Source organism: Thunnus maccoyii, chromosome 14, assembly GCF_910596095.1.
Source record: "Thunnus maccoyii chromosome 14, fThuMac1.1, whole genome shotgun sequence".
Classification (NCBI taxonomy): Eukaryota; Metazoa; Chordata; class Actinopteri; order Scombriformes; family Scombridae; genus Thunnus; species Thunnus maccoyii.
In genome coordinates this window covers 21,852,077-21,875,167 of record NC_056546.1, presented here as the reverse complement: position 1 = coordinate 21,875,167, position 23,091 = coordinate 21,852,077, and the positions used below count along the sequence as shown (strand labels likewise).

General features: G+C 42.1%; 2 protein-coding genes across 4 annotated transcripts in view; both read left to right on the top strand.

Annotated features, from left to right (window-relative positions):
• The first annotated feature begins 27 nt into the window (after positions 1-27).
• heatr5b (HEAT repeat containing 5B) lies at positions 28-20,415 on the top strand. Of its 3 annotated transcripts, none has more exons than XM_042433093.1 (36): positions 28-123; positions 928-1,089; positions 1,178-1,389; positions 2,169-2,277; positions 2,434-2,583; positions 3,005-3,176; positions 3,266-3,423; positions 3,512-3,761; positions 5,318-5,473; positions 5,837-6,087; positions 6,219-6,330; positions 6,437-6,589; positions 6,679-6,778; positions 6,912-7,021; positions 7,100-7,263; positions 7,424-7,599; positions 7,767-7,872; positions 7,975-8,165; positions 9,322-9,481; positions 9,724-9,913; positions 10,158-10,327; positions 10,474-10,612; positions 10,713-10,892; positions 11,156-11,410; positions 12,421-12,602; positions 12,722-12,790; positions 13,805-13,984; positions 14,091-14,337; positions 14,893-15,129; positions 15,398-15,525; positions 16,722-16,866; positions 17,021-17,293; positions 17,631-17,855; positions 17,965-18,116; positions 18,233-18,446; positions 19,171-20,415. In XM_042433093.1, exons 2-36 carry the CDS (start codon positions 964-966, stop codon positions 19,476-19,478), a joined length of 6,150 nt encoding a protein of 2,049 aa, XP_042289027.1. In that variant the 5' UTR covers positions 28-123; positions 928-963; the 3' UTR covers positions 19,479-20,415. The 3 variants fall into 3 exon arrangements, with proteins under 3 accessions (XP_042289027.1, XP_042289026.1, XP_042289028.1); XM_042433092.1 differs by having other exon boundaries at positions 3,512-3,806; XM_042433094.1 differs by lacking the exons at positions 28-123; positions 928-1,089; positions 1,178-1,389; ... (3 more) ...; positions 3,266-3,423; positions 3,512-3,761 and adding an exon at positions 3,816-4,531.
• A 638-nt stretch (positions 20,416-21,053) lies between these two features.
• LOC121911703 (striatin-like) overlaps positions 21,054-23,091 on the top strand; it is a 30,580-nt gene continuing 28,542 nt past the window's right edge. The window contains exon 1 of the mRNA XM_042433477.1: positions 21,054-21,410. Coding sequence (XP_042289411.1) covers positions 21,198-21,410 — 213 coding nt within the window. The 5' untranslated portion in view covers positions 21,054-21,197. The remainder of the gene's footprint in view (positions 21,411-23,091) is intronic.

The following is a 23,091-nucleotide window of genomic DNA, read 5'->3' as shown; positions in this document are numbered from 1 at the left end:
TTTTTGTTGATTATTTTAAAGCTGTATTTTCTGTACATTACTTCCCGTAGTTTCACATCGGACTATCTTTAATGCGACACCGTCGGTCCTCGTCGTCATTCATCCTCGGTTATCGAAACACAGGTAGGATGAACAATTTGCTTACATATAGCACATGTTTCAGTAATATGTTGTCGCTGAGGTGTATGTGAACAGCTGAAATTTAAGAAAAAAATACGACGGTATATAGGTAAGGTTCAGTTTGGGTGTGTAGTCGGAGTTTGGCTTGTTCCTCGTAGCTAGCTTAGGTTGCTAAGTTAACCAGCTCGCCTGTCAACAGCTGGATGTAGCTGTCAACACGAAACAGCAAAGTGTTAACGCTACACAGCTTTAAGATTTTAGATTGACACATTTTATACGATAAGTAAGAGAGGATTTAAAAGCTGCTATAGCGCTGACAGCTGATTGAACCTAATAATTACTGCTGTCTTTGGCATAAACCAAATAAAGTCATAGTAATACTGTAAAATGTCTACAAATCTTTGGTAACTCGAATAATTATTGTCTTGTTTTCTAGCTAATATTGTGATTGGATGAAAGGGCAGAAATATGAGATGTAACATCTACAGACAAAGTACACCTCCTAATATAACATTGAGAGAGCAGCTGGAAGTCTTAAACCTACCTCTTTAGCCTGACTTTTGACTAAGAATGATTTAAAGACATTATTTACTTTATCTTATTCACCTATTGTATTGTATTCATATTGTAAAATTTTGTTTCATTCATTTATTATTATTTTTTCCCCCCATCAATTTTATTTGTCTTTGTTTTTTAAAATCTATTTTATCTACTTCTTAACCTCTTTCACTCTCATCTGTGAAGCACTTTGTATTGCACTAAGCTATGTGAAATGTACACAAATGAAGTTTGATTGATTGATTGCAGAGGCGAGGGCACCACTGTGATACAAAGGTCCTCGCCATGGAGCTGGCTCACAGTCTGCTGCTCAATGAAGATGCTTTGGCCCAGATCACTGAAGCCAAGAGGCCTGTCTTCATCTTCGAATGGCTCCGCTTCTTGGATAAAGTGCTTGTGGCAGCAAATAAGGTGACCGTTCACATTTTGGCGTTGTTTACGCTGTAGTTTTCATTAGGTGCTACGCAGTTTGTGACTTTATTTTGTGCTTGAATGTCAGGTGGATGTGAAGGAGAAGCAAAAGAAGCTGGTGGAACAGCTGACAGGACTGATCAGCAGCGCTCCTGGTCCACCAACAAGAAAACTGCTGGCCAAAAACCTCGCTACCCTCTACAGCATTGGCGACACCTTCACTGTTTTCCAGACGTTGGATAAATGCAATGAGATCATCAAAAGCAAGGACGACACACCTGCGTACTTACCAACTAAACTGTGAGACCCCATTTAATCACAGCAGTTTGTATTTTCATAGGACATTTTTAAGAACAGATCCTGCATATTTTTTTCTTTATGTCCAGTTTGCACTATATTTGTGACTATATACAGTACCAGTCAAAAGTTTGAACACACCTTCCCATTTACTTGAATGAGGAAGTGTGTCCAAATTTTTGACTGGCACTATATATATTTGCATTAAGATAGAAGCTGCTCAGCACTGCTTCTAGACTTTCAATGATACACAGTGTGTCCATATTCAAGGGTATTAGCAGTTAAGCCAAATGTTAATCTGCAGAATGATGTTTCATCTTTTAAATGAGGGATTAAGTGTACATGAGCAGATATTATGCTGTATTTCTTGCAGGCATTAATGGAATCTAACTGTGGTTGCATATCATTTGACATGCCCACTTGTTTCCATACAGAGTGAGGTGGACTGAGAGGGGGGTGTGGGGTATACACAGGGGTCTGGACCCCCCTGCTAATCACTGAGCCATTGTGACACTCCTGCAGTGTTTTAGTATACATAATGATATGTTTGAAGCTTTGAGGTTAAATCTTTCTCATGATGCCACTTACTATCTTGTATTATCATCAGTCTCAAGAGGAGACACATGTAATGAATGTTAGAATGGCACAAAACAGTTCTATGAAATGAGATGATACAATTTATATGTTTCTGAAGCCTCATCTGATGATTATATTGCAAATAATTTAAATTGATCCATCATGTATAGTTTAATTTTAACACACACAGTAACTTCTTTTTGCAGTGCTGCAGTGGCATGTGTCGGAGCTTTTTATGAGAAGATGGGCAGGATGCTCGGAAGCTCCTTTCCAGACACCATTAATAATCTTTTGAAGGCATTAAAGAGTGCAGAGGTATGACTTTTAAAGTATGACACTGGAAAATGACACGGACATTTTACAATTGTCTTATTGCAGGAATGTATTGGGACTATAGGAACAGTACACAACAGAAATGGTTGTGACATTTATTTCAATCCTCCTATTTCCACCTTTACTTTATTTGTCTAGTCTCAAGGCAGAGGAGAAATCCTCCTCAGCCTGCAGAAGGTGCTCAGTGGACTGGGTGGAGCTGCAGCTTCATGTCACAGAGATATCTACAAGAATGCCCGCTCTTTACTCACAGACAGGTCCATGGCTGTGCGCTGTGCAGTAGCAAAGGTATGTCCAAAGAGGGCCTGACACAAAAACATGTGAATGAAATCGTAATGAAGAAATCAACAAGCACAAGCGCATCTTTTTGCTATGTCACTGTGTTGACCAAACTCCGATCTGATATATTGTGTAAATCCCCTCCCTATTGTGAAAGATGACTTCCTGTTTAAAAAAAAACAAAAAGGCAATCAGCTGTACATGTGGTACAAGTTATGTGGCCTGTATATTTTGCCATATATATATAAACCGAGCATCCATATTGTTTGCATGCGTATAATATATATGTAATAATATATATCAGTCACTTTATTTGTTCCAAAAGGGCATTTGGTTTTCCAGCACAGAAAAACAAAACACAAGAGATGTTTCCTGTTCATATTTAAATGTTACTAAAAGGACTCCATCTTTGTTCCTCTTGTCTGATCAGTGCCTGTTGGAGCTGCAGAATGAGGCAGTATTCATGTGGACCACAGAACTGGAGAACATGGCCACGTTGTGTTTCAAGGCCCTGGAGGGATCTAACTATGGCGTTCGGGTAGCGGTGGCCAAACTGCTGGGAACAGTCATGGCCACTGCCCTGATGCCCAAACAAGCAGCAGGTAAGTTAAAGAGTTGATTTGTATAGTTTATGTTTAGGACTTTAGCTCATCACTTTTTTTCTAAATGGTCTGAAATCTCTTTTCCTCAGTGATGCGTCAGAATGTGAAGCGAGCCACTCTGGAGGAGGTGCTGGAGCTCATGGCCACAGGCTTTCTGCGTGGTGGATCTGGCTTCCTGAAGAGCGGAGGGGAGATGTTGAAGGGGGGCGGCTCTGTCAGCAGGGAGGTGCGGGTGGGAGTCACACAGGTGAGCTGAATCCTCAAACGTAACAAGAATCGGAGCTTTGTTGTCTTATTCAGCCAGCTCACATATAATCCCTCTCCATCTTCCTCAGGCCTACGTTGTGTTTGTGACCACACTCGGCGGTCAGTGGCTGGAGCGCAACTTTGCTACGTTCCTGTCCCACGTTTTGGACTTAGTGTCTCACCCGCGGGCCACGCAGACTCACGTCGAGGCTGTGTACTCACGGCGCTGTGTCTCCTTCATGCTACGCGCCACCCTGGGGGGCTTACTTGGCGAGAAAGCGCAAATTGCAGCCGGCAAAGAAATCTGCCAAGCCATCAGCAAGCAAATGAGGGCTGTGGGTAAGGAGGATGGGGGGGAAATATCACGGTTCAGAGCATTACAGAGTAAGTACTCATCCATTATTATCATTTTTAATTCACCATTCATTCAGTTTCTAAAAGTTTTGCATGGTTTGAGCATGTCTTGCATACGGAGATGGTTTTTCTTTTCTGTCTTGTGTTGTGTGCGGAGATGGCTTTCCCTATTTCTGCTTTTCCTCTTTCTCTCCACTTTTGCTTCCTTTTGATTACTTTCCTCTCCCTTTAAATCTAACATTATCCATCGCCAACTCAGCATTAAATTTACTCATGCTTGCATTGTTGCATACCCTTCATGACTGTTTGCCTGTGAATTCACATTCTGTTATTGCATTACAATCCCTAAGGAGCAGATAACATTACTCTCTCTGACTGCTGACACCCAGCTTACACAAGCAGAAAAAGCAGCATGTGCCACTAAATTCACAGACTAGGAACAAGCCATTTCCCACCACAGCAACAAGACATAATATTTGCACGTTTGTCCATCATTTAGTCTTATTGATTTCATTTCCTCCAAATTTTCATTTTTGTTTTCTGCTTCACAACAACACATTGATCATTTTTATAATCACCTTTATCTCATTCAAAAAGGATGATTCTTACTCTGATTTGCTTTGCAACCTTCAAACTTCTGTAAACTATGTCAAACTTACAGTGTTCTTATTGATGTTAAAATAGACTTTGAAAAAGATGTTGATGTCTCTCAAGACTCTGCGCTCCTGGGCTCATCACTGTACTTGCTGCTTATTGTGAGACTTCTTGAAATGAGACTTTGTGAAATATATATACGAAAAGTAAATGTTTCCTGGGGCCACGTATTCTACAGTCCGTTCCCTGTATCCCAAATTTTATCAAAAAACATGACTGCAACAGTTCAAGAAGCAGCTTTAAATCTATTCTATCTGTTATTGATGTTTTCCATAAGTGTGATCTGTCTTGGCTTTCTTATAACTGTTGCCTATTCAGAGCTCTGAGGATATAAGCTCTTATACTGGAGCATTCAGATAAAATATTACTGTTTGTGTTGTTTTGTCATATTTATCCTTAATTACAACAATAACCATTGTTTCCTGAAGTTTTCAATGCAACATTTTACCTTTTTTTTTATTTGTTTGAGTAAAATCCTCAGAGCTCTGAGTTTGGTATATAGCAGTGTGCTCTTCAGTATTTTGAAGGATTCCAGCGCTGTATTTGCAGAACTGAGTCGATTTAAAATGTGTAACAGCAAAACATGGACTAATGTGGCCAGCCAGTTAGGTTACTACAACCTGTTTTTATGTACAATTAACTACAAAGTGCCTTATTTTTAAAAAAAAAAATCTTTAATCTGAGTTGCAATTTATTGCAGGACATCTTATCCATCAATGCTGCACACATTAAAATTAGTAGCATATTGTTATATTTTTACTGTGTGAAGTTTAGTAATGATTTCATTTGTTGCCAGAAGTTTTTATTCTGCTCAACTGATACATTTTTGAATTTTATAATAATAAATCCTTCTTTTCCGTTTCTCTTTTTCTGCCACGTTTTTCCAGAGGCAGTTGTGAATGACATCAGTGGAGAGAACAAGGCGGGGGCATCTGATGTCTCTGCCAGTCAGCATGTTATGGTTTGCGCCCTCAAAGAACTGGGCAGTCTAGTTCAGAGCTTGAGTGCCACAGCTTCACCGCTCATCCAGGAGCCTTCCATAGGTGAGACACACACATGGCATATATAAAAACAAACATATGTGTGTTTTAGTCCACTTCATTTTCAATAAACACAACTGGCCTTTACGTACATAACAGTATCATCAACAACTGAGCACTTTTACATGGAATTGACAGAATAATAGCTCCTTTCAGCTACCTCTTCTATTGACTGGAATATATCATGTTATAATATATTATTGAACAAGCTCTTCCACTTTCAGGAGTTTAGTTAGATCACTGTACATGTACTTATTGCATGTTAGTCTCAATGTGATTCATTACATTGGAATCTACAGTCAGAAGAAATGAATTCAGATTGAATTCTTTCACAAATTAAACCGCATTCCTTGTCCTCTTTCCCAGGACTCCTTGAAACTGTGACCTCAGTGCTGCTGCACCCAAGCATGGCAGCTCGTTTGGCTGCTGCATGGTGCCTGCGCTGTGTTGCTGTGGCGCTGCCCTATCAGTTGACCCCACTGCTGGACCGCTGTGCAGAGAGAATCAATAACCTGAAAAGTTCACCCGAGGCTGTGAGCGGCTACAGTTTTGCGATGGCTGCTCTACTGGGAGGCGTACACCAGTGCCCGCTGGGTATCCCCCACTCCAAGGGCAAGGTGTGTGGCCCCAGAATATAAGCCCAGACCAGTCAATCAATGATTCAGTCTTATTGGTTCCTTCTGTTTCAGCCTAATTGATTCCCCTGGTTAGATGTAAAGATTGAAATTTCGGTGTTCCTTCCCTGTAGTTGGTGGTGAGTATAGCTGAGGACCTCCTGCGGACAGCTGCTCAGAACAGTCGACTCTCCCTGCAGCGTACACAGGCTGGATGGCTGCTGCTGGGGGCCCTCATGACTCTCGGTAAGTCTATCAGATGCTACTTATCCTTTAGCTGTGATATGTCAGAAATCCCCTCTCCCTCTTACTGACAACATTGCCATAACTTCGTGTTTGTGTGCGTGTCCAGGTCCCTCCCTCGTACGCTACCATCTTCCCAAGATGCTGCTGCTGTGGAGGAACGTGTTTCCTCGCTCCCAGAAGGAACTGGAGGCAGAAAAGGCCAGAGGAGACTCCTTCACCTGGCAGGTCACCCTGGAGGGCCGAGCTGGAGCACTGTGTGGTAAAGAAACACCTTCCTGTTTACTTATACATGGTCTGTAATGTCACCACACTCAATTCTGATCATAGTCCTGCTCCTTCCTTCTACAGCCATGCGTAGTTTTGTGGCCCACTGTCCTGACCTGCTTACTGAGGATGTAATCCGTAGGCTGATGACTCCCATTGAATGTGCCATGACTATGATGTCTCAGTGAGTATGATGTTTTAAGTAAGACTGTGTGATTAATAGAGATATATAGTAAAGATAGGAATGCATTTTGTCTTTGTTGCAGGACTTTTCTGATTATGTATCTAGTGATTGTTATGTTTTCTGCTGTTATCAGTGTCCCTGCCATCATTAAAGTCCATGGTGCTCATCTGAAAGCAAGCGCAGCGATGGTGAGACTGAGGTTGTACGACATCCTGGCTCTATTGCCTCCCAAGACATATGAAGGTAAGACAGGTATTTCTTTATTAAGATAGTGGCAAAAACAAGGAAAGGTGTTTTAAAACCTGTAATCTGCTTGTGTAGGCAGCTTCAACGCCCTCCTCAGAGAGCTGGTGGCAGAATTCACTTTGACTGACAACTCAGCCAACACCACCACCTCCTTGCTGCGCTCGCTCTGTCACTATGACGATAGTGTGCTCATGGGTTCCTGGCTTCAGGAGACTGACCACAAGTCCATAGAGGATCAGGTAAAATCACCTGTCATATGAATAATCCAACATGCAATAATGCTATGTATTCTCTTAATAACTGTAGATGATGTGTGTGTTTCTACAGAACAAACCCATACTGTATTGTTTGGCTATTTTCTGATCTCTGGGTCACCACTGTATGATTGTTTCTGAACAGCTACAGCCCAACAGTGCGTCTGGCAGTGGAGCTCTGGAGCATGATCCCTCCTCCATATACCTGCGTGTCCCTGTAGGTGAGGCCATCCCAGGGCCTCTGCCTTTGGGTGTGTCAGTCATTGACGCTTCAGTGGCTCTGTTCGGTGTGGTTTTTCCCCATGTCTCCTTCAAACACAGGTGAGCAATTAAGTGGTTTCTGTAGAAATACTGAAAATATAATAATAATACTTTGAGAACGTCAACATCTGTTGTTGGTTTAATCCACACTTGTGTCCACTGTCCACTGCAAAAGTGTTTGTTGAAAGCATTTACAGAATAAATTCAACCTGATGTATATGATTCAGGCTGCAGATGCTAGACCATTTTGCAGAGTGTATAAAGCAGGCTAAAGGAGTACGACAGCAGGCCGTCCAACTGAACATCTTTACTGCAGTGCTTAGTGCCCTCAAGGTGAGAAAACTTGCATCATACCCTCATAAGAGTATCACGTTTCATTATTTAGCTAATATGTAGTGAAAAATAATATATCTCATCCTTCCTGCCTGACTGAAGGGTTTGGCCGAAAACAAGAGTACTCTGGGCCCTGAGGAGGTGCGTAAGTCGGCCCTGGCCCTGGTGATGGGAGCACTGGATAATCCCAATCCCATCTTGCGCTGTGCTGCTGGAGAGGCCCTCGGTAGGATGGCTCAGGTGGTGGGAGAGGCTACTTTCATTGCCAGAATGGCACAGACCAGTTTCGACAAGTAAGCTTTCTATATCTTATCATCTTTGCTGTATTTGTGATTTTTGTGCCTCAGTGTCAGCGACAACCATGGCCGGAGGCATTATGTTTTCGGGTTGTACGTCCGTTCATACGGACATCCATCTGTCCTAATTTCGTGAATGCGATATCTCAGGAATGCCTGGAGGGAGTTTCTTCAAATTTGGCACAAACGTCCCCTTGGACTCAAGGATAAACTGATTAGAATTTGGTGGTCAAAGGTCAAGGTCACTGTGACCTCACAAAACACGTTTTTGGCCACAACTCAAGAATTCATGTGATAATTATGACACTAATGAGAATTTGGTCAAAGATTAAAGGTGAAAGTCAATGTGACCTCATAAGACATGTTTTTTGGCCATGACTCAAAGTTTCAGACAAATGTCTAATAGGATATGGATAATAGGATGATGAAGTGATGACATTTTATATCCAAAAGGTCAAAGGTCAACTTCACTGTGACATAATGTTCTGCAAGAACACTTTTCTGGCCATTATTCACCACTAACTCAGGAACAGAAGGGGAGATTGCGACTATATTTCACATTCAGTTGGATACTGAATTGGTGACACTAATTTTGGGTGCCTATCTTGAAACTGTTGTGATTGTATAGATCTTCTGTGCTGCCAGGTTGAAGATGTGCAGGAAGCTTCCACGTTTTAGAATGTGTAGCTTTGCAGAATTGTCCATATATGATGCTTTGTCTACTGTCATGGCTACAACTTTGTGTTTTATCAGAATCAGCTTTATTGGCCAAACATGTAAACACTACAATGAAAATACACTTAATACCTTTTATTAAATTTCGTCAAAGTCTTCACTACAAATATTATGAGTCTGGACATGGATGTAAACTGCAACTTGACTGGTCAGTGGAGGCAAACATCCGCAAGGCGGTATTTCTAGTTATTTATTCTAATATTTTTCCTGTTAAGATTGAGGGAGACTTAGTCAACACATAAGCAGAATAATCATTTTTTACATTTTATAATAGGTCAAAGATGTTTTCAGGAGAGTTTATAAGATAATAGTTTCAGTCTTTGATTGTCCTAAATCAATTTTGAACTGAATCTATCTTACCTCCCTATCCTTGACTTTAATCAAGTGATCCATATCTTCCCTCCTCCTCCATTTCCAGGCTAAAGTCGGCCCGTGATGTAGTGTCAAGGACGGGTCATTCACTGGCTCTTGGCTGTCTGCATCGATATGTTGGAGGAATTGGCTCAGGCCAGCACTTAAAGACCAGTGTCAGCATCCTATTGGCTCTGGCCCAGGATGGATCCTCTCACGAGGTCCAGGTATGATGAATTACTCGGGAGGAATGGATTTCGAAATTCACCCAGAGGGTTGAGAGTGGTTTAATTTCCTGTAGCTTCTTTCCTCTATATTGGATCATATTTTGGTTTACTTCTCATATATGATGTTTTTCCTTTTGTATGTAAATCCTAAAACATCAAGCTTTGTTTCTGTTATCCCTGCATCACGGCTTTGATACTATAATATATACTATATATATTTATATTCTATTCATTTTTTTCAGACCTGGGCTCTGCACTCTCTTGCTCTGATCGTGGACTCCAGTGGTCCCATGTACAGAGGCTATGTGGAGCCCACCCTCTCCCTGGTGCTCACACTGCTCCTCACTGTGCCCCCTTCTCACACAGAGGTGCACCAGTGTTTGGGCCGCTGCCTGGGAGCCCTCATCACCACTGTCGGACCAGAATTACAGGGTAACTGGCAGAAACAAAATCAAAAACCTCCTTGTGTCACTGTGACCGTCTCATTTGACTCTCTTGTCTTTAAAAGCCTTTTAACTGTAATATACCCACCTCATGCCAGCAGGTGGCAGTGTCAGCGATTTTAATCCACTACAGGCCTCTAACACAGACCTGGAGACATACTGTGTATTCACCAACTGTTAAAATGCAATTTCTTTTTGTCTCGCTTCCTAATCTATGACATTGGGTTTGCTAGGAAACGGTGCCACTATCTCCACTATCCGCTCGTCCTGCCTGGTCGGTTGCGCCATAATGCAGGACCACTCTGACTCCCTGGTTCAGGCAGCTGCTATCTCATGTCTGCAGCAGCTGCACATGTTTGCTCCCCGTCACGTCAACCTGTCCAGCTTGGTGCCCTGTCTCTGTGTATGGGAATCTAAAATTTATTTATCACTCCTCATATATATTATAAGATAATATATTTTTGTGTGGCTGATATATGCAAAAGAGTTTCAGACTACAAATATTTGTCACAATCATAATTTTCTACTGTCTAATCGGAAACCCTGCAGGTACACCTATGCAGCTCTCACCTGTTGCTGCGTCGTGCTGCTGTGGCCTGCTTGAGACAGCTCGCTCAGAGAGAGGCCGCAGAGGTCTGTGAGTATGCCATGAGCCTGGCAAAGAGGGCAGGAGACAACAACACAATAAGTGAGTACAAACCATGAAGCTAATGAGAACATTTTGTGTGGTCGGGATTTATCAGTGAGACACTGGCACTCTAATTGTTTCGACTTCGTCCCTGGTTCAGAGCTTAACATCACAGAGACGGGTCTGGAGGGGGTTCTGTTCGGCATGCTGGATCGGGAGACAGACAGGAAACTGTGTTCTGATATTCATGACACATTGGGCCACATGCTGTCGTCTCTTGCCGTGGAAAAGCTTTCTCATTGGTTGAAACTCTGCAAGGATGTCCTGGCAGCAACTACAGGTGACTCTACTATACAACTAAATATGACACATTACCATTTTCTATCTCTAAGTTAATTAAGGTATCACACAGAAGCGGGTAAGATAAGTCAAGTCAAGATAGTAGCCCAGTATTGCTTTCACTGTTTAGTGAGCTCTAGAGGCATCTGCAGGATAATGCATGTTGACAGCATTCACACTATCAGTCAATCCTGTCTAGTAAGGCAAAATCGTTTTTGACATGGTGGGATAAGTCTGCTCTTGTGTGTCCATCTCCTCTTTCAGACGTAGGAGGAGCTGTTACATTCGAGGTGGAAAAGGACGAGGAGGACTCTGAGAAAAAAGACGAGATGGACGATGACACCATGTTTACAGGTCTGGGCGAAGACGATAAGTCCAAGCCCTCTGTGGCACCACGCTGGGTGACACGGGTGTTTGCCGCGGACTGCTTATGCCGCATCATCCTGCTGTGTGAAAATGCAGACAAAACGCATTTTGACCTGGCAGCTGCCCGCTCTGCACAAGCCAAGAACCCCAAAGGTACAACACACTGCCAAACAGAGTTGCTCATAGTTCACTTAAGGATCTGTGATTGATTTACACCACCTGGGATCTCTTGTCCAATCACAAGGAACAAGGACTGAGGGCTGAGGTTATCAAAAATCCTGCACTTCAAATAGATTTTTTAAGCCATGTACCAATATTAAAACTATTGATTACATGGAGCATTGGGAGTTTCCTTCTAACCTAGAGTGCAGCTGTTTGGTTGGCACTGACTGCTGCATTTGCTTTAAATCTTAGTTTATTTTTTGGCCGAGTTTATGTGTTTTTTACAACCAGGCAGCTCTACTCTCAGCTGCTGAAGAAACTCATTCATGTGCTTTTATGTAAAGATGGAACAAAGCCAGAGATGAGTAAGCAAAAGTGGGAGGGATATTTTTTTTTTTTTTCACTATGACAGATAGAGGAGCCAGTATTTATATAAGCTCCTCTGAAATAAGGGACCATTCTACAGACTAGACAGTAAGAGCACAGTGTAGTGATTCTGCAGCTCTGAAAGCAGCTAAGCCAAATTTAGTGACTTGGATTGAGTGGATGGTCGGTCTGCAACGCTGGTGTGTCAGACTAATCCCTTGAAAGGTGCACTTCAGCTAAAACTCATTTAAATCTCAGCCTCAAGGTCAATATCCAGTTCCTTTTCAGTCGCTGCAAGTACACGCTGAAACGCTAAAAACTGATGTGTGTGTGTGTGCGTGTGTTATTTTCAATTCATTTTCACAATAAGGAAGGTGTTTAGACCGCAAACACAGAGACCTTGATGGAGGCAATAATTGTACCTCCCTGCTGGCATACAACCCATCATCAAAGCATTACTAGAGCAAATATTAAACAATAAATGACAAAATGTTTAAATAGACAGCAATTTGTCACAAATTCTGTTTATTTTCTAACTGATCAGTGTGGGACACATTGCTTACAGTGGTTATAAATGCATGTAGGCATTCCTCACACAATCCCTCTTGATTTCTATCCCATCTCTCTCTGTCCAGGGGATCTGTTGGTGCTCCATTTGTCTGACCTCATCCGCATGGCCTTCATGGCGGCCACAGACCACAGTAACCAGCTGAGGATGGCTGGCCTGCAGGCCCTGGAGGACATCATTAAAAAGTTTGCCTCTGTACCAGAGCCTGAGTTCCCAGGCCATGTAATCTTGGAGCAATACCAGGCCAATGTGAGTCAAGAACTTAGTGGAATTGAATTATGCTGCAAAAGTTGAAAAATTAACAGTGACACAGCAAATGTAAAACAAATTGTTGAAGTAAACTTTGTGCCAATCATGAATGCATTTAGGTCGGAGCTGCCCTCAGACCTGCATTTTCACCCGATACGCCGTCTGACATAACAGCTAAAGCATGCCAGGTAAGACTCCCTGCTGTATTCATGATCCTCTAGAAGTAATGTCCATTCAAAGGGCTTTTTAACCCTGTTTGAGGTGTGCACTGCAGAAATGGAGAGATGCTATTAGCACCAAGCAACCAGCTCTGTTTGTACTCTATCATTCATCCTACTGACCGGCCCCTTCATATATTAATATATTTTGATGATGTTAGAGCCCTTTATAGCATTGCCACTGCAATAGCAGTTAATTACCACTGCATAGTGAGTCATCATCCCCTTAAACCCAGCGGTGTCAGATTTTCTGGCTTAATGCTCTTTGACTTGTTTGACTGATGTGAAGAATGAGTGACAGTGGAAAATAACAAACATGACTGTCAGCAGTATTATTAAAAAAAACCTCCCTCTCTTTGACATTCCCCTCTGTGTCTTTGGCTGAGCGTTTTTGTACGCAGAAACTATTTCTGTTCTTTTGGAAGGCCTAAAACTTGATCTTAGGGTTTCTCTTTTCTAAAGAGAATGATTCATTTGTAACCGCATAGAAAACAATAACAAATATCCATGACGCTTTGTATCCACAGGGTTGTAAAAGCAAACATACATGTCTAAGAGAGCATTGAACACATATCTTTAGAACTGCATGGTCATGCGACATGACCAAGAGAGAAATATGACTGAAGTTTTGAATAAGCAAACAGGTAGCAAGGTGCCTTCTGACTCCCTTAAAAGAAAAACACCTCAGATCCCTGCCATGGGGTGTCTGACACTCTAATAATAATTCTTCTCAGAGGAAAATAATCTTAATAAGTGTCTGCTCCACTTATACAGCCCTTAACATTATTTAATAATAAATGTTCTTTGACAGGCCCGCTCCCCTCTAATGGCATTTTTGATGGCTTATCAACCTTTAACACTGTGTGTGTAGGTTATTAATTTTTCTCAACAGATGTAAGACCAGAAAAAACTAAAGACTGTTGATGCTGTAAATGGTCAATTGATTTAGCGATTTATCACTTACACCCCTGTATGTGACCACAGGTGTGTAGTACATGGATTGGCAGTGGCGTAGTCAGTGACCTCAATGATCTGCGGCGAGTCCACAACTTGCTTGTGTCATCGCTGGACAAGGTGCAGGCTGGGAAGGGTTCATCCAGTCAGTTGTACAGTGAGAGCGCGACCACGATGGAGAAACTGGCTGTGCTCAAGGCATGGGCTGAGGTGAGAATGAAGACACTGCTGCTCTGACCATAGCACTGTCCCATATTTGTTATGCTGCAAATGATGTACAGGATAAATCTGACTACATGTGGGCTTTCTTGCTCAGGTGTATGTGGTGGCGATGAAGATCAAGAAAGAGGCCGAGTCTAAGCCTGCCAAGCCAGTCCGAAGTGGAGATGATGATGAGGATGAGGACGAGGACGATCTGGGTGCAGATGTGCTTCCACCTGACAGCCTCATCATGTTGGTGCAGCCAGAGCTGCCCTCTCTCAGCCGCCTGTGGTTGGCCATGCTCCGAGACTACGCTCTGCTCACTCTGCCTGCTGAGTTCTCCAGTCAGCTACCCCCTGATGGTATAACACAGAGTCTTGTCTACTGAATAATGAATATAATCAAAAAATGTTTGGTTTTCTTCTACTTTTCCCTCTTCATTTGCATACACAAGTTTATAACTTAATTTAGACCTGCAGTGTTTGTAATGGAACATGGAGATTTAGCCCACTTTAAGCTCTACTTTTTGAGCTCTTTGTTCTACTTTTGGTCCTCTAAAAGCTGTAATTCTATTCTCCAGAGAGCTCTTGGCATTATAAAAAAATAACCTGATTTATGTCACTGTTTTTGATAAAATTTCAGCAAAACCATCTCCTACAGTACTGACAAATAAGTTTAGATAGGATTAGACATTCCAAACACATTGTTGGAGTTTTGGGACACTTGCCCTTAAATTAGAATTTGACATTTGTTCACCAGTGGGTGAAATTTAACGAACATTTCAAGTGGCCTAAACTTAAATATACTATGTAGGAGCATGTATTTGGAAATCTGTGAGTCTACTTTAATTAATATATACAAAATTCAAAGCAATATGGTCAAAACAAGTTATTTCCCACTCTTGTGTCTGTGTTCAGGTGGAGCCTTTTATACGCCAGAGACTATAGACACAGCACGGCTCCATTACCGCAGCTCCTGGGCCCCCGTCCTGCACGCTGTGGCTCTGTGGCTGAGCAGCACCGGGTTCGGAGTTGGTGGAGAGAAGGACGAGGTTCCCTCAGCTCCCTCCAAGACTCCTGGCATCCCTCCAGGAGCCTCCTCCACCACTAAGACCTTTGAGGAGTCGCTGAAAGACAGGATGCATCTAATGTTGGGTAAAGAGACACACAGGCATCATCTGTAGTTTTTGCTGATTTCTCTCATGTACTTTTGGTTTTGGTTATTTGGTACTCAGAAGGAAGACCTATTACTATACAGAGGTGAGATTTATTTTAAAAAAAGCAAGGTGGAAGTGTATTTTGTTTACCTTACAGCCACAGATCCACCATGCATCTACTGACAGTGAAAGGGGTGGTGGCAGATGGGGGAAAAAGAGAAAAGCATGAACACACCCTAAGTGCATTTTTGTGTTCTGTCTCTCAGGTGTCAGTATAGAGTTCCTTTGTTTCCCCCGGCCTGAGGAACCCATTGAATATGTGATGTCCTGCCTGCAAGCCTTGTGCACCATGCTAGAATCTCCATGTGCCAAGACCCACATTGCAGAGGACCAGGTAAGGGCACAAGTCAGAGTGCAGAAATGAAGGTAAATGCAATATTGAAACCATGTGGCATAATTTTTGTCTGCAGTGTAGGAAACAAAATTTGCTTATTTGGAACTTTGTAGCTGTTTTTCAAAACTTTCAGTTTGAGATTAATAAGAAAAAAACTGTTTTGAAATTTCAAATTCTACTGGCTGAGAGAGTTTCCAGTGTGTGGCAACATCTTGGCGTTAACAGATTGCAGTTGATTGCAGATATAATTGACCTTCAACAAAATATCAAGTTACAAACAGCGGAGCATGGTTGTTTGCACATTGCAGTGGCTGTTTCATGGGTCTAGTTCAAGTGATATGTTTACCAGTGACTGAGGACCACCTTAGTGTGAATATCTGGTAAATACAACATAGTCACGTGATATTTACTGACTTTACGAGGTGGCAAAGATCACTTGAGTACTCCATTAAACAATGGATCTACGCACAGTGGATAACGGGACACTTGCATTTGTTGGAGCCTTTGAAAAGGTTGTCCCTTTATGACATATTCAGTCTAAAAATGTGGACTTCAGAGGATCCAGCTCTTAAATTGGGCCACAGCATGTGTCTCTCTGCTGCTGCCACGCTGTCAGTACAGTCTCCTGTCACAGACTGGAACCACAAACTGACCCTGTGTGTGTGTGTGTGTGTGTGTGTGTGTGTGTGTGTGTGTGTGTGTGTGTGGGAGGGATGGATGGAGGGAGGGAGGTGATTTTTTTTCTTGTGGTTCTTTTGGCTTTAGCCTATTTTATATCTCACCATGTTGCAGTTTTGTGTACATAATACGCATGATTGATTGTTGTTGATTATTGTCACCGGCTTTTGTTTTCTTTGATAAGCAAAAAATGTTGCACTTTTATTTCCTATTTATTTAGAATTGGGTAATTTCTGGAATTCAGTCTTCCCATATTCTAATAGAAATCTAAATATCTAAACTACAACAACTACCTCAAGATCATGCTGCCTGACATCTCTCTGTATGCATTTTCCCACTGCTGTTATATAAGTTGCTTGTGGACCTGTTGGCAGTAGGCCAGAACAGATGGGTATGGAGTGCAAGTCATAACACTACAGAAGCTTAATAGATCTTCACTCTGAAAATGCATCTGAATTTCGAGGCAGGATTTTTGGTGTCTCACAGTGGCGTCACTGGAATTGTTATTTCTGTTCTAGCTTTTGGCAGTGGAGCTCCTGAACGTACTCCACAGGCTGCTGTTGACCCGGGACCCCTCTGCCGTCCAGCTTCAGGTCACTGCTGTAGTACAGGAGACCATCAGGGCTGCACAGGACCATCTTCAGCGACAGAAGACGAGCAAGGGTCAGGAACTAACACTAACACTGTTATACTTTGAAAACACAGACTCACCCAGCTGTTTCCTGGAGGGTGACTGAGCAAGTTTTATAGTCACGGTAAAGTGGTTGCAATGATGTTGCTGTTTGAGTAATCTAGGTCACTATGCTATTTTGCTCAGGCAAAGAGGAAGACGGCGAGAAAGACTCCCAGCCCAGCCTGGGGGAGGGAGGAGACACAGGGGAACTCGTCCCTGGCAAATCTCTGGTCTTTGCAGCCATGGAGCTGCTCGTGTTCATCCTGGTTCGCCACTTACCACAGCTTAATACACGTGTGAAGGAGTCACCCAGCCATGTGCCACTCAGGCCTCAGCGACTGCCTGAAGAGAGTGCGCGTCTGGTGGCAAACACAGTTTCCATCCTGGCAGAACTGCCCTCGCTCTGCTCCCCTGCTGGTGAGGCCGGAGGCACACACACAAAAGCAGTGTCTTGTCATCTTTTCTGTAGATACCAAAATCTCTCTCCTAACATGGATCATTTTTAGAACGATTCTGAACGAGTCTGTCTGTTCTGCACTGCTCAGATTTGTGTATGCTAATGAGAAATCATGCTCGTAAACTCACTGACAAAGCTGGCTCTGCTCTGGTTTCTTTGGGCTTTTCAGATGGTATTATAAACTGCTGTTTGCTTTTGTGTGAGATTAAGAGTATGTATGAATATTATTAGCATAGCAATATGGTATTCACTATCAAATGATGCCCCACTTCTTGCTTTTTCCTTTTTCCCTTGCAGGAGGCATGACCATCCTACCTACTGTGCTCTTCCTAATCACTGGGGTACTGAGGGAAACTGCAGTTAAGACAGCTGACAACTCGGTGCCTGTTCCTGTGTCCGCTGCCCTGCAGGGCATCAAAACCATCATCACCTCCCCACTGGCTCGGGTGGAGAGCCTGCAGACACAGTGGACCGGGCTTGTGAGGAGCAGCCTGGCTTCTGTACTTGAGTACTCACAGCCAGGTACGCGAATACATATTTAACCATGACCCCTGACCTTTCTATGAAGAAGGCAACCAATAAGTTTGACATTATTATTCATTTGGAGGTCTTTCTTTGTGTTTTTCTTTAGATGAGTCCAGGCCTGACATGGATGAGGTCAGTATGTTGACAGCAATTACACTCTTCCTGCTGTCTGCCAGCAGTGAACTTGTAGGAGTGACGGTCCTGCAGAAGGGCTGCATGGACCGCTTCCGAAATGCCCTCAACTCTAGTGATCCCTGGGTAAGTGCTTGAACAGACACAGCTGACGCACAGCTGGACAAATCTTAATAACCTAAAAAAAGGTGTAATAGGCACGTTTCACATTTAAGTGAGTGATTTCATTCTTTTTGCCACAGGTTCAGGCTCGGTGTTACCAGCTGTTGTTGTCAGTGTTTCAGCACTCCAGCCGTGCCCTGTCTACTCCATACATTCACGCTCTGGCTCCACTCATGGTAGAGAAGCTGAAGGCAGTGGAGCGCAGTAGGCCAGGGACTGCTGCTGAGCTGCAGGCTGTGCAGGAGGGCATCAGGGTCCTGGAAAATCTGGTCGGCATGGGTGAAGAGCAGAACCGTTAGTATCCCTTTGCTTAATGGACCACTAAAGTACCATGTTTTTTCCATTAAAATGTTTAGCTCCATTAAAGTAGATCTATTAAAGTATTTAGCTCAGTGCTTTTGGATGTGTGCTGTCAAAGATCAGCAGAAGAGAGCATTAAATGCTAAATTTAGAATCCCTGCACTTATTTACTGTCGATTTTATTATTGGTTTCAACATAATTCTATGATGTGTATTTTAATTTATAAATTTTGTATTTTGTTTTCCTTCTTATCTTGTTCATTCTTCTCCTTGTTTTTTTATGTCCTCCGCAAAGCAAGCTACATTGCATAGCTGCACAAAAAAAGTGATTTCATACTCTATTCCTTAAATTAAACGTAGTTCACACCACCTTTTGTATTGTGATGATGATGCAGTTTGTGTTATGCCTCACATATTGATGGTATTCATTTATTTTCAGGTGTATGCATAATCTTTGTTATTGGATTAATGATTAGGATCTAATGAGTTCCTTTTCAGCTTTTTTTTTTCTTACCACTGTGGTGAATTGAACTGCCAGAGCCCTTTTGGTAACCACTGCATCATTTTCAGTGGTGCCTTGTATATCTGGGCTGGGAGTATTGGTTTGGGTTTGTGGCTTGAAACGCTCCCAGCCCTCTTCAGATTTGCTGAGCTGTTCTAATTACTTTTTTTTCTGTATTTTTTTTCCAATGGCTTATTGTTCTTATGTGTTCAACAGGGGTGCAGTTGCTGGCTCTTCTTGTTCCAACTCTCATCTCCTACCTTCTGGATGAAAATGCCATCTCGTCTGCGCCCCAAGTCTCCAAAAGCCTGCATGATTTTGCTCTTCAGAACTTAATGCGGATTGGCCCCCTCTATCCAGCTGCCTTCAAGATAGTAATTGGTGCAGCACCTGAGCTTAAAACCCGCCTGGAATCTGCTATACGGGCCAACCAGGCCAGCAGCAAAGCCAAAGCTGCAGCCAGGCAAGCTCAGCCAACTGTTCAAGCTGCACCAACCATCAAACTCAAGACAAGCTTTTTCTGAACACTCCAGAAATGTACTGCACACTCTCACAGCCTAACATCATGTTGTCTTTTTTTGGTTTGGTTTGTTGTCTGTCAACAGAGTAGCACATGTCATGTCTGTATGAACAGTTTCTTAAATGTATTTATTTATTCTACATCTCATCTTTGTTTTTGACGGATGAGAACTCAAGAATGAAGTCAAGAAGGCAATTATGTAAATATCATTACAAAGCCTTTGAATGTTCACTTTAAAAGAGTCTCACTTTACAATATGTAGTAAATTTTGATTGTGTGAATGTATCATTTTCAGATGCACATTTGTAAAGGGACACAATTTACTTTATTTCTAGTAGTTTATTTTTTCCTGATCATCTCCTTTTTGCCTGGTCATCATCCCTCACTATCCAAAAGTTGATGTTCACTGTGCCATTTTTGCATTTGCATCACCATGACCGTGGCAAGTTTTTTTTTCCTTTAGATTACAATCATGCGTGTCTGTTTAATGAATTTGATTTAGTACATGACCTTAGGGTCTGCTGATTGTTACAGATGTTTCTTTTTCTTTTTATTGAAAATATGTTTTGCTCTTAAATTATGTTATAAACATTCCTATGACATGCTGTAAAACATAACTGAGAAATTACTTTTGATTATTATTTTGAGCTCAGAATGATATTTTATAACCTGTTGAAAATTAAATGCATTAAGCTTTCAAATTTGTGGCAGAAATTTGAATTATCTCAGAGGCAGTCTAGTCTGCTGTTAAGTGTTGGAATACTGCATTATTTAATGTAAGTGCTGCATATCATACAGATTTTGTTTTGCCTATAATTTAGTTTTGATCCATCTGTCTTTGTGCAATCGATACAAGAACAGGCGCGCATCAGCTGCCATGCTAAATTGGCAGATCTGTTATGGGGGTATTAAGAGATTTGAATAAAGTTGCTTTGACTTGACTTCTGTTGCCTGCATTTGGTTACACATTTTAAGCTGATGGTTTAACCTAGTTTGGGGATTAAATATTGAATGGGTGTAATGGGTAAAATAGACAAGGTGAGTCTGGACCTCAGGGGAAGCGAATCCAGCGCCCCCAGCCAACATTTTCTTTAAAAATATAGATCTTTTTTCAGCACAAAAAAATTTACATATTAGGTCAGGCACAAAAAAGTACACAACACAATACAGGAGTACTGATAACAAAAACTAGTGTATAAATATTAAAGAATAAGGGATGAAAAATCAATGCAATGAGATACAAATATTCTAAATAAGTTGGAAAATAATTATTATGAATAATAAATAAAAATCTTTAAATGAATAAGGACAGACACTAGATAAGAGCAATTAATTTGACTTGAGGGGGTTTCACCAAATATGTTCCTGTAATATTCTCAGAACCTGTTGCTTTTTTTAAATGTTTGTAAGAGCAAGAGAGTCAAGCATTGAGTTAAATTCAAATAAAAAAAAGAGGAAAAGAGGGCTGTGAATCTAAAAACTTCAGTTTATGAGTAAAGAATTTTTCCAATAAAAAAAGAAAAAACCCAACATAGTTTAGCGACATGCAGTGGGCGTGGCCGCGGTTAGTGACGTCATCCAATGACAGCTAGCTGTCAGAAAGTGAGTTCATTCCTCCGAGCCGAGCAGACGGACCGCCGTCGACAGCCTTTTGCTTTTTCCGTTTGTATCCAGCACCCAGAGTCAGCGAGACAACGGACAAAGCTTTCCACCGAGCCCGGCCATGGACGAACAGGCGGGGCCCGGCGTGTTCTTCAACAACAATAACAACTCGGTTTTACCCGGCGCTGGGAAAGGACCGTTGCCCGATGGCGACGCTGGGGAGGCGGCCAGGGCGCAATACAGTATCCCGGGGATCTTGCACTTCCTGCAGCACGAATGGGCCCGTTTCGAAGTAGAGAGGGCACAATGGGAGGTGGAGCGGGCCGAATTACAGGTGAAAAACACCACACGACCGCACATTAGTGACACTACCGGGGCACGATACTGCTCCTTTCTAGCAACTCGCTTTCAGTTTCTGTGTTTGATTGTTCTTGTTACCATGCTAGCTTGTTAGCTTTAGCTTAGGAGCTAAAGGCGCTGCACGACGGTATAGCGACCTTTTTACTCCGACTGAAACCACTAAACTTGCTTGCTGGCTTTCTGAGAAGGCTTGAGAGTGTGGTAATATGTTAGAGTGTAGGCTTAATTAAACGACTTACTAACAGCTATATTTATTAGCAAAATCTATAGAGTTGTGAGTGTAGCGCTAGCCACATTGTATGTGTAACATTTAGCTTTGCAATTTTCATTGCATTTTATCTCTAATCCAGAAAAAATGACAGTGAGCTGGAGGAAAGGTAGTACTGTTATTAAATGCTTGTATCTCTTTATAGCTGTCACTTCTGATAGACAGCATACACCATATAAGAGACTATGGAGTCAGTATGTCTTGTTTATGAATGCTATCATAATATACTAGATGCCATGTCACTGCCACTCATGATGGGGAAAATAAAAAATGCTGTCTTTGGTAAAGGTCACAGTGCTTTAATGGGTCTTTTTTCAACTGTCAAGCAATTTTAAAAATTCAGCTACTGATAAATTGTAAGGTGGTAGAAGGTTTTCCTGCTGTGAATGAGGATTTTCCATGGAGGAGACCAGCTGAACTAGATGTGAAAGACCCAAGTTCACTCTGTAAACCTTGTTTTGTTGGGGTTTCCTGAATCCAGAATCTTAACTCCCTTTCTGTCAAGTTTTGTTTTGTATAACTCTTTATTCTTTTGCCATGTTTGATTTCACTTTATGGAAGCTCACTATATTTTCAGGTGAAGGTGCCGACCCCTGTTGGCTGTTTTCTTTTTCCAGTTGATTCAAGTAATGGTTAATAGTTATGGCCCTATAACTGGTATGTGTGTGGCTTTAGCTGAGTAGAAACTGTCTGCAGCAGTCTACATGTTGGACTCTTAATAATCTGCACACAGGGAAAATGACTTCTGAAACCTTATGCCAGACCATTTTTTTGGCCAGGCTTTGAGTTGGCATTGTCATTACTATTTAGCTTGAGTCCTTATGTCTAATGTTGAGTTGAAAATGTTTTTGGGGGGCCAGTTTTTGGGTTTTAGACAAGAACCCAACGCTGACTTTTGACAGCAGGCAGCTCCATCCACACACTGACCTCAGCTAACAAAGAGAGGAGAGGGAGACACTGCATTGTTTCTACATTGGTGACGTATACACCGATCATTGTAGTAGGGTTTTGACTCATCAGCTCTTGCAGCTCTCTGCGTCTGGCCCATGTATTAAGCTTCCTGTCTGCTGTCATGAAGCAAGCTTATCAGCGAAGCAGCAGCAACTGCGGCAAAGCACAGTTAGGTTGCTAAATGGCTTATTGGCTGGTTTGTTTGTGGCGGCAAAATGGTGCGCGCTCAATTTGAGTCGTTGTTTTTCTTGTTGCCTGTGAATCCGAATAGAATTTTCAAGAACTAATGCTTTGTTTTCTAAGCTGTGAACATTAACTGTTTTTTAATATCTTCCTGTGCTAGTCCTGCACCATACTGGAACAATAATGATGAGTATTGAAAAGCTTAAATAATCCAGATGGAATTGTAACCTTGTAGTGTCCTCGGGGGATGTAT

Excerpts from the sequence above, each read along its gene's own strand:
- heatr5b (XM_042433092.1), top strand. The coding sequence starts at position 964 with ATGGAGCTGGCTCACAGTCTGCTGCTCAATGAAGATGCTTTGGCCCAG. Across the intron at positions 11,411-12,420 it reads ACAAGCCAAGAACCCCAAAG|GGGATCTGTTGGTGCTCCAT; the intron begins GTACAACACACT and ends CTCTCTGTCCAG. Across the intron at positions 16,867-17,020 it reads GCGACAGAAGACGAGCAAGG|GCAAAGAGGAAGACGGCGAG; the intron begins GTCAGGAACTAA and ends TATTTTGCTCAG.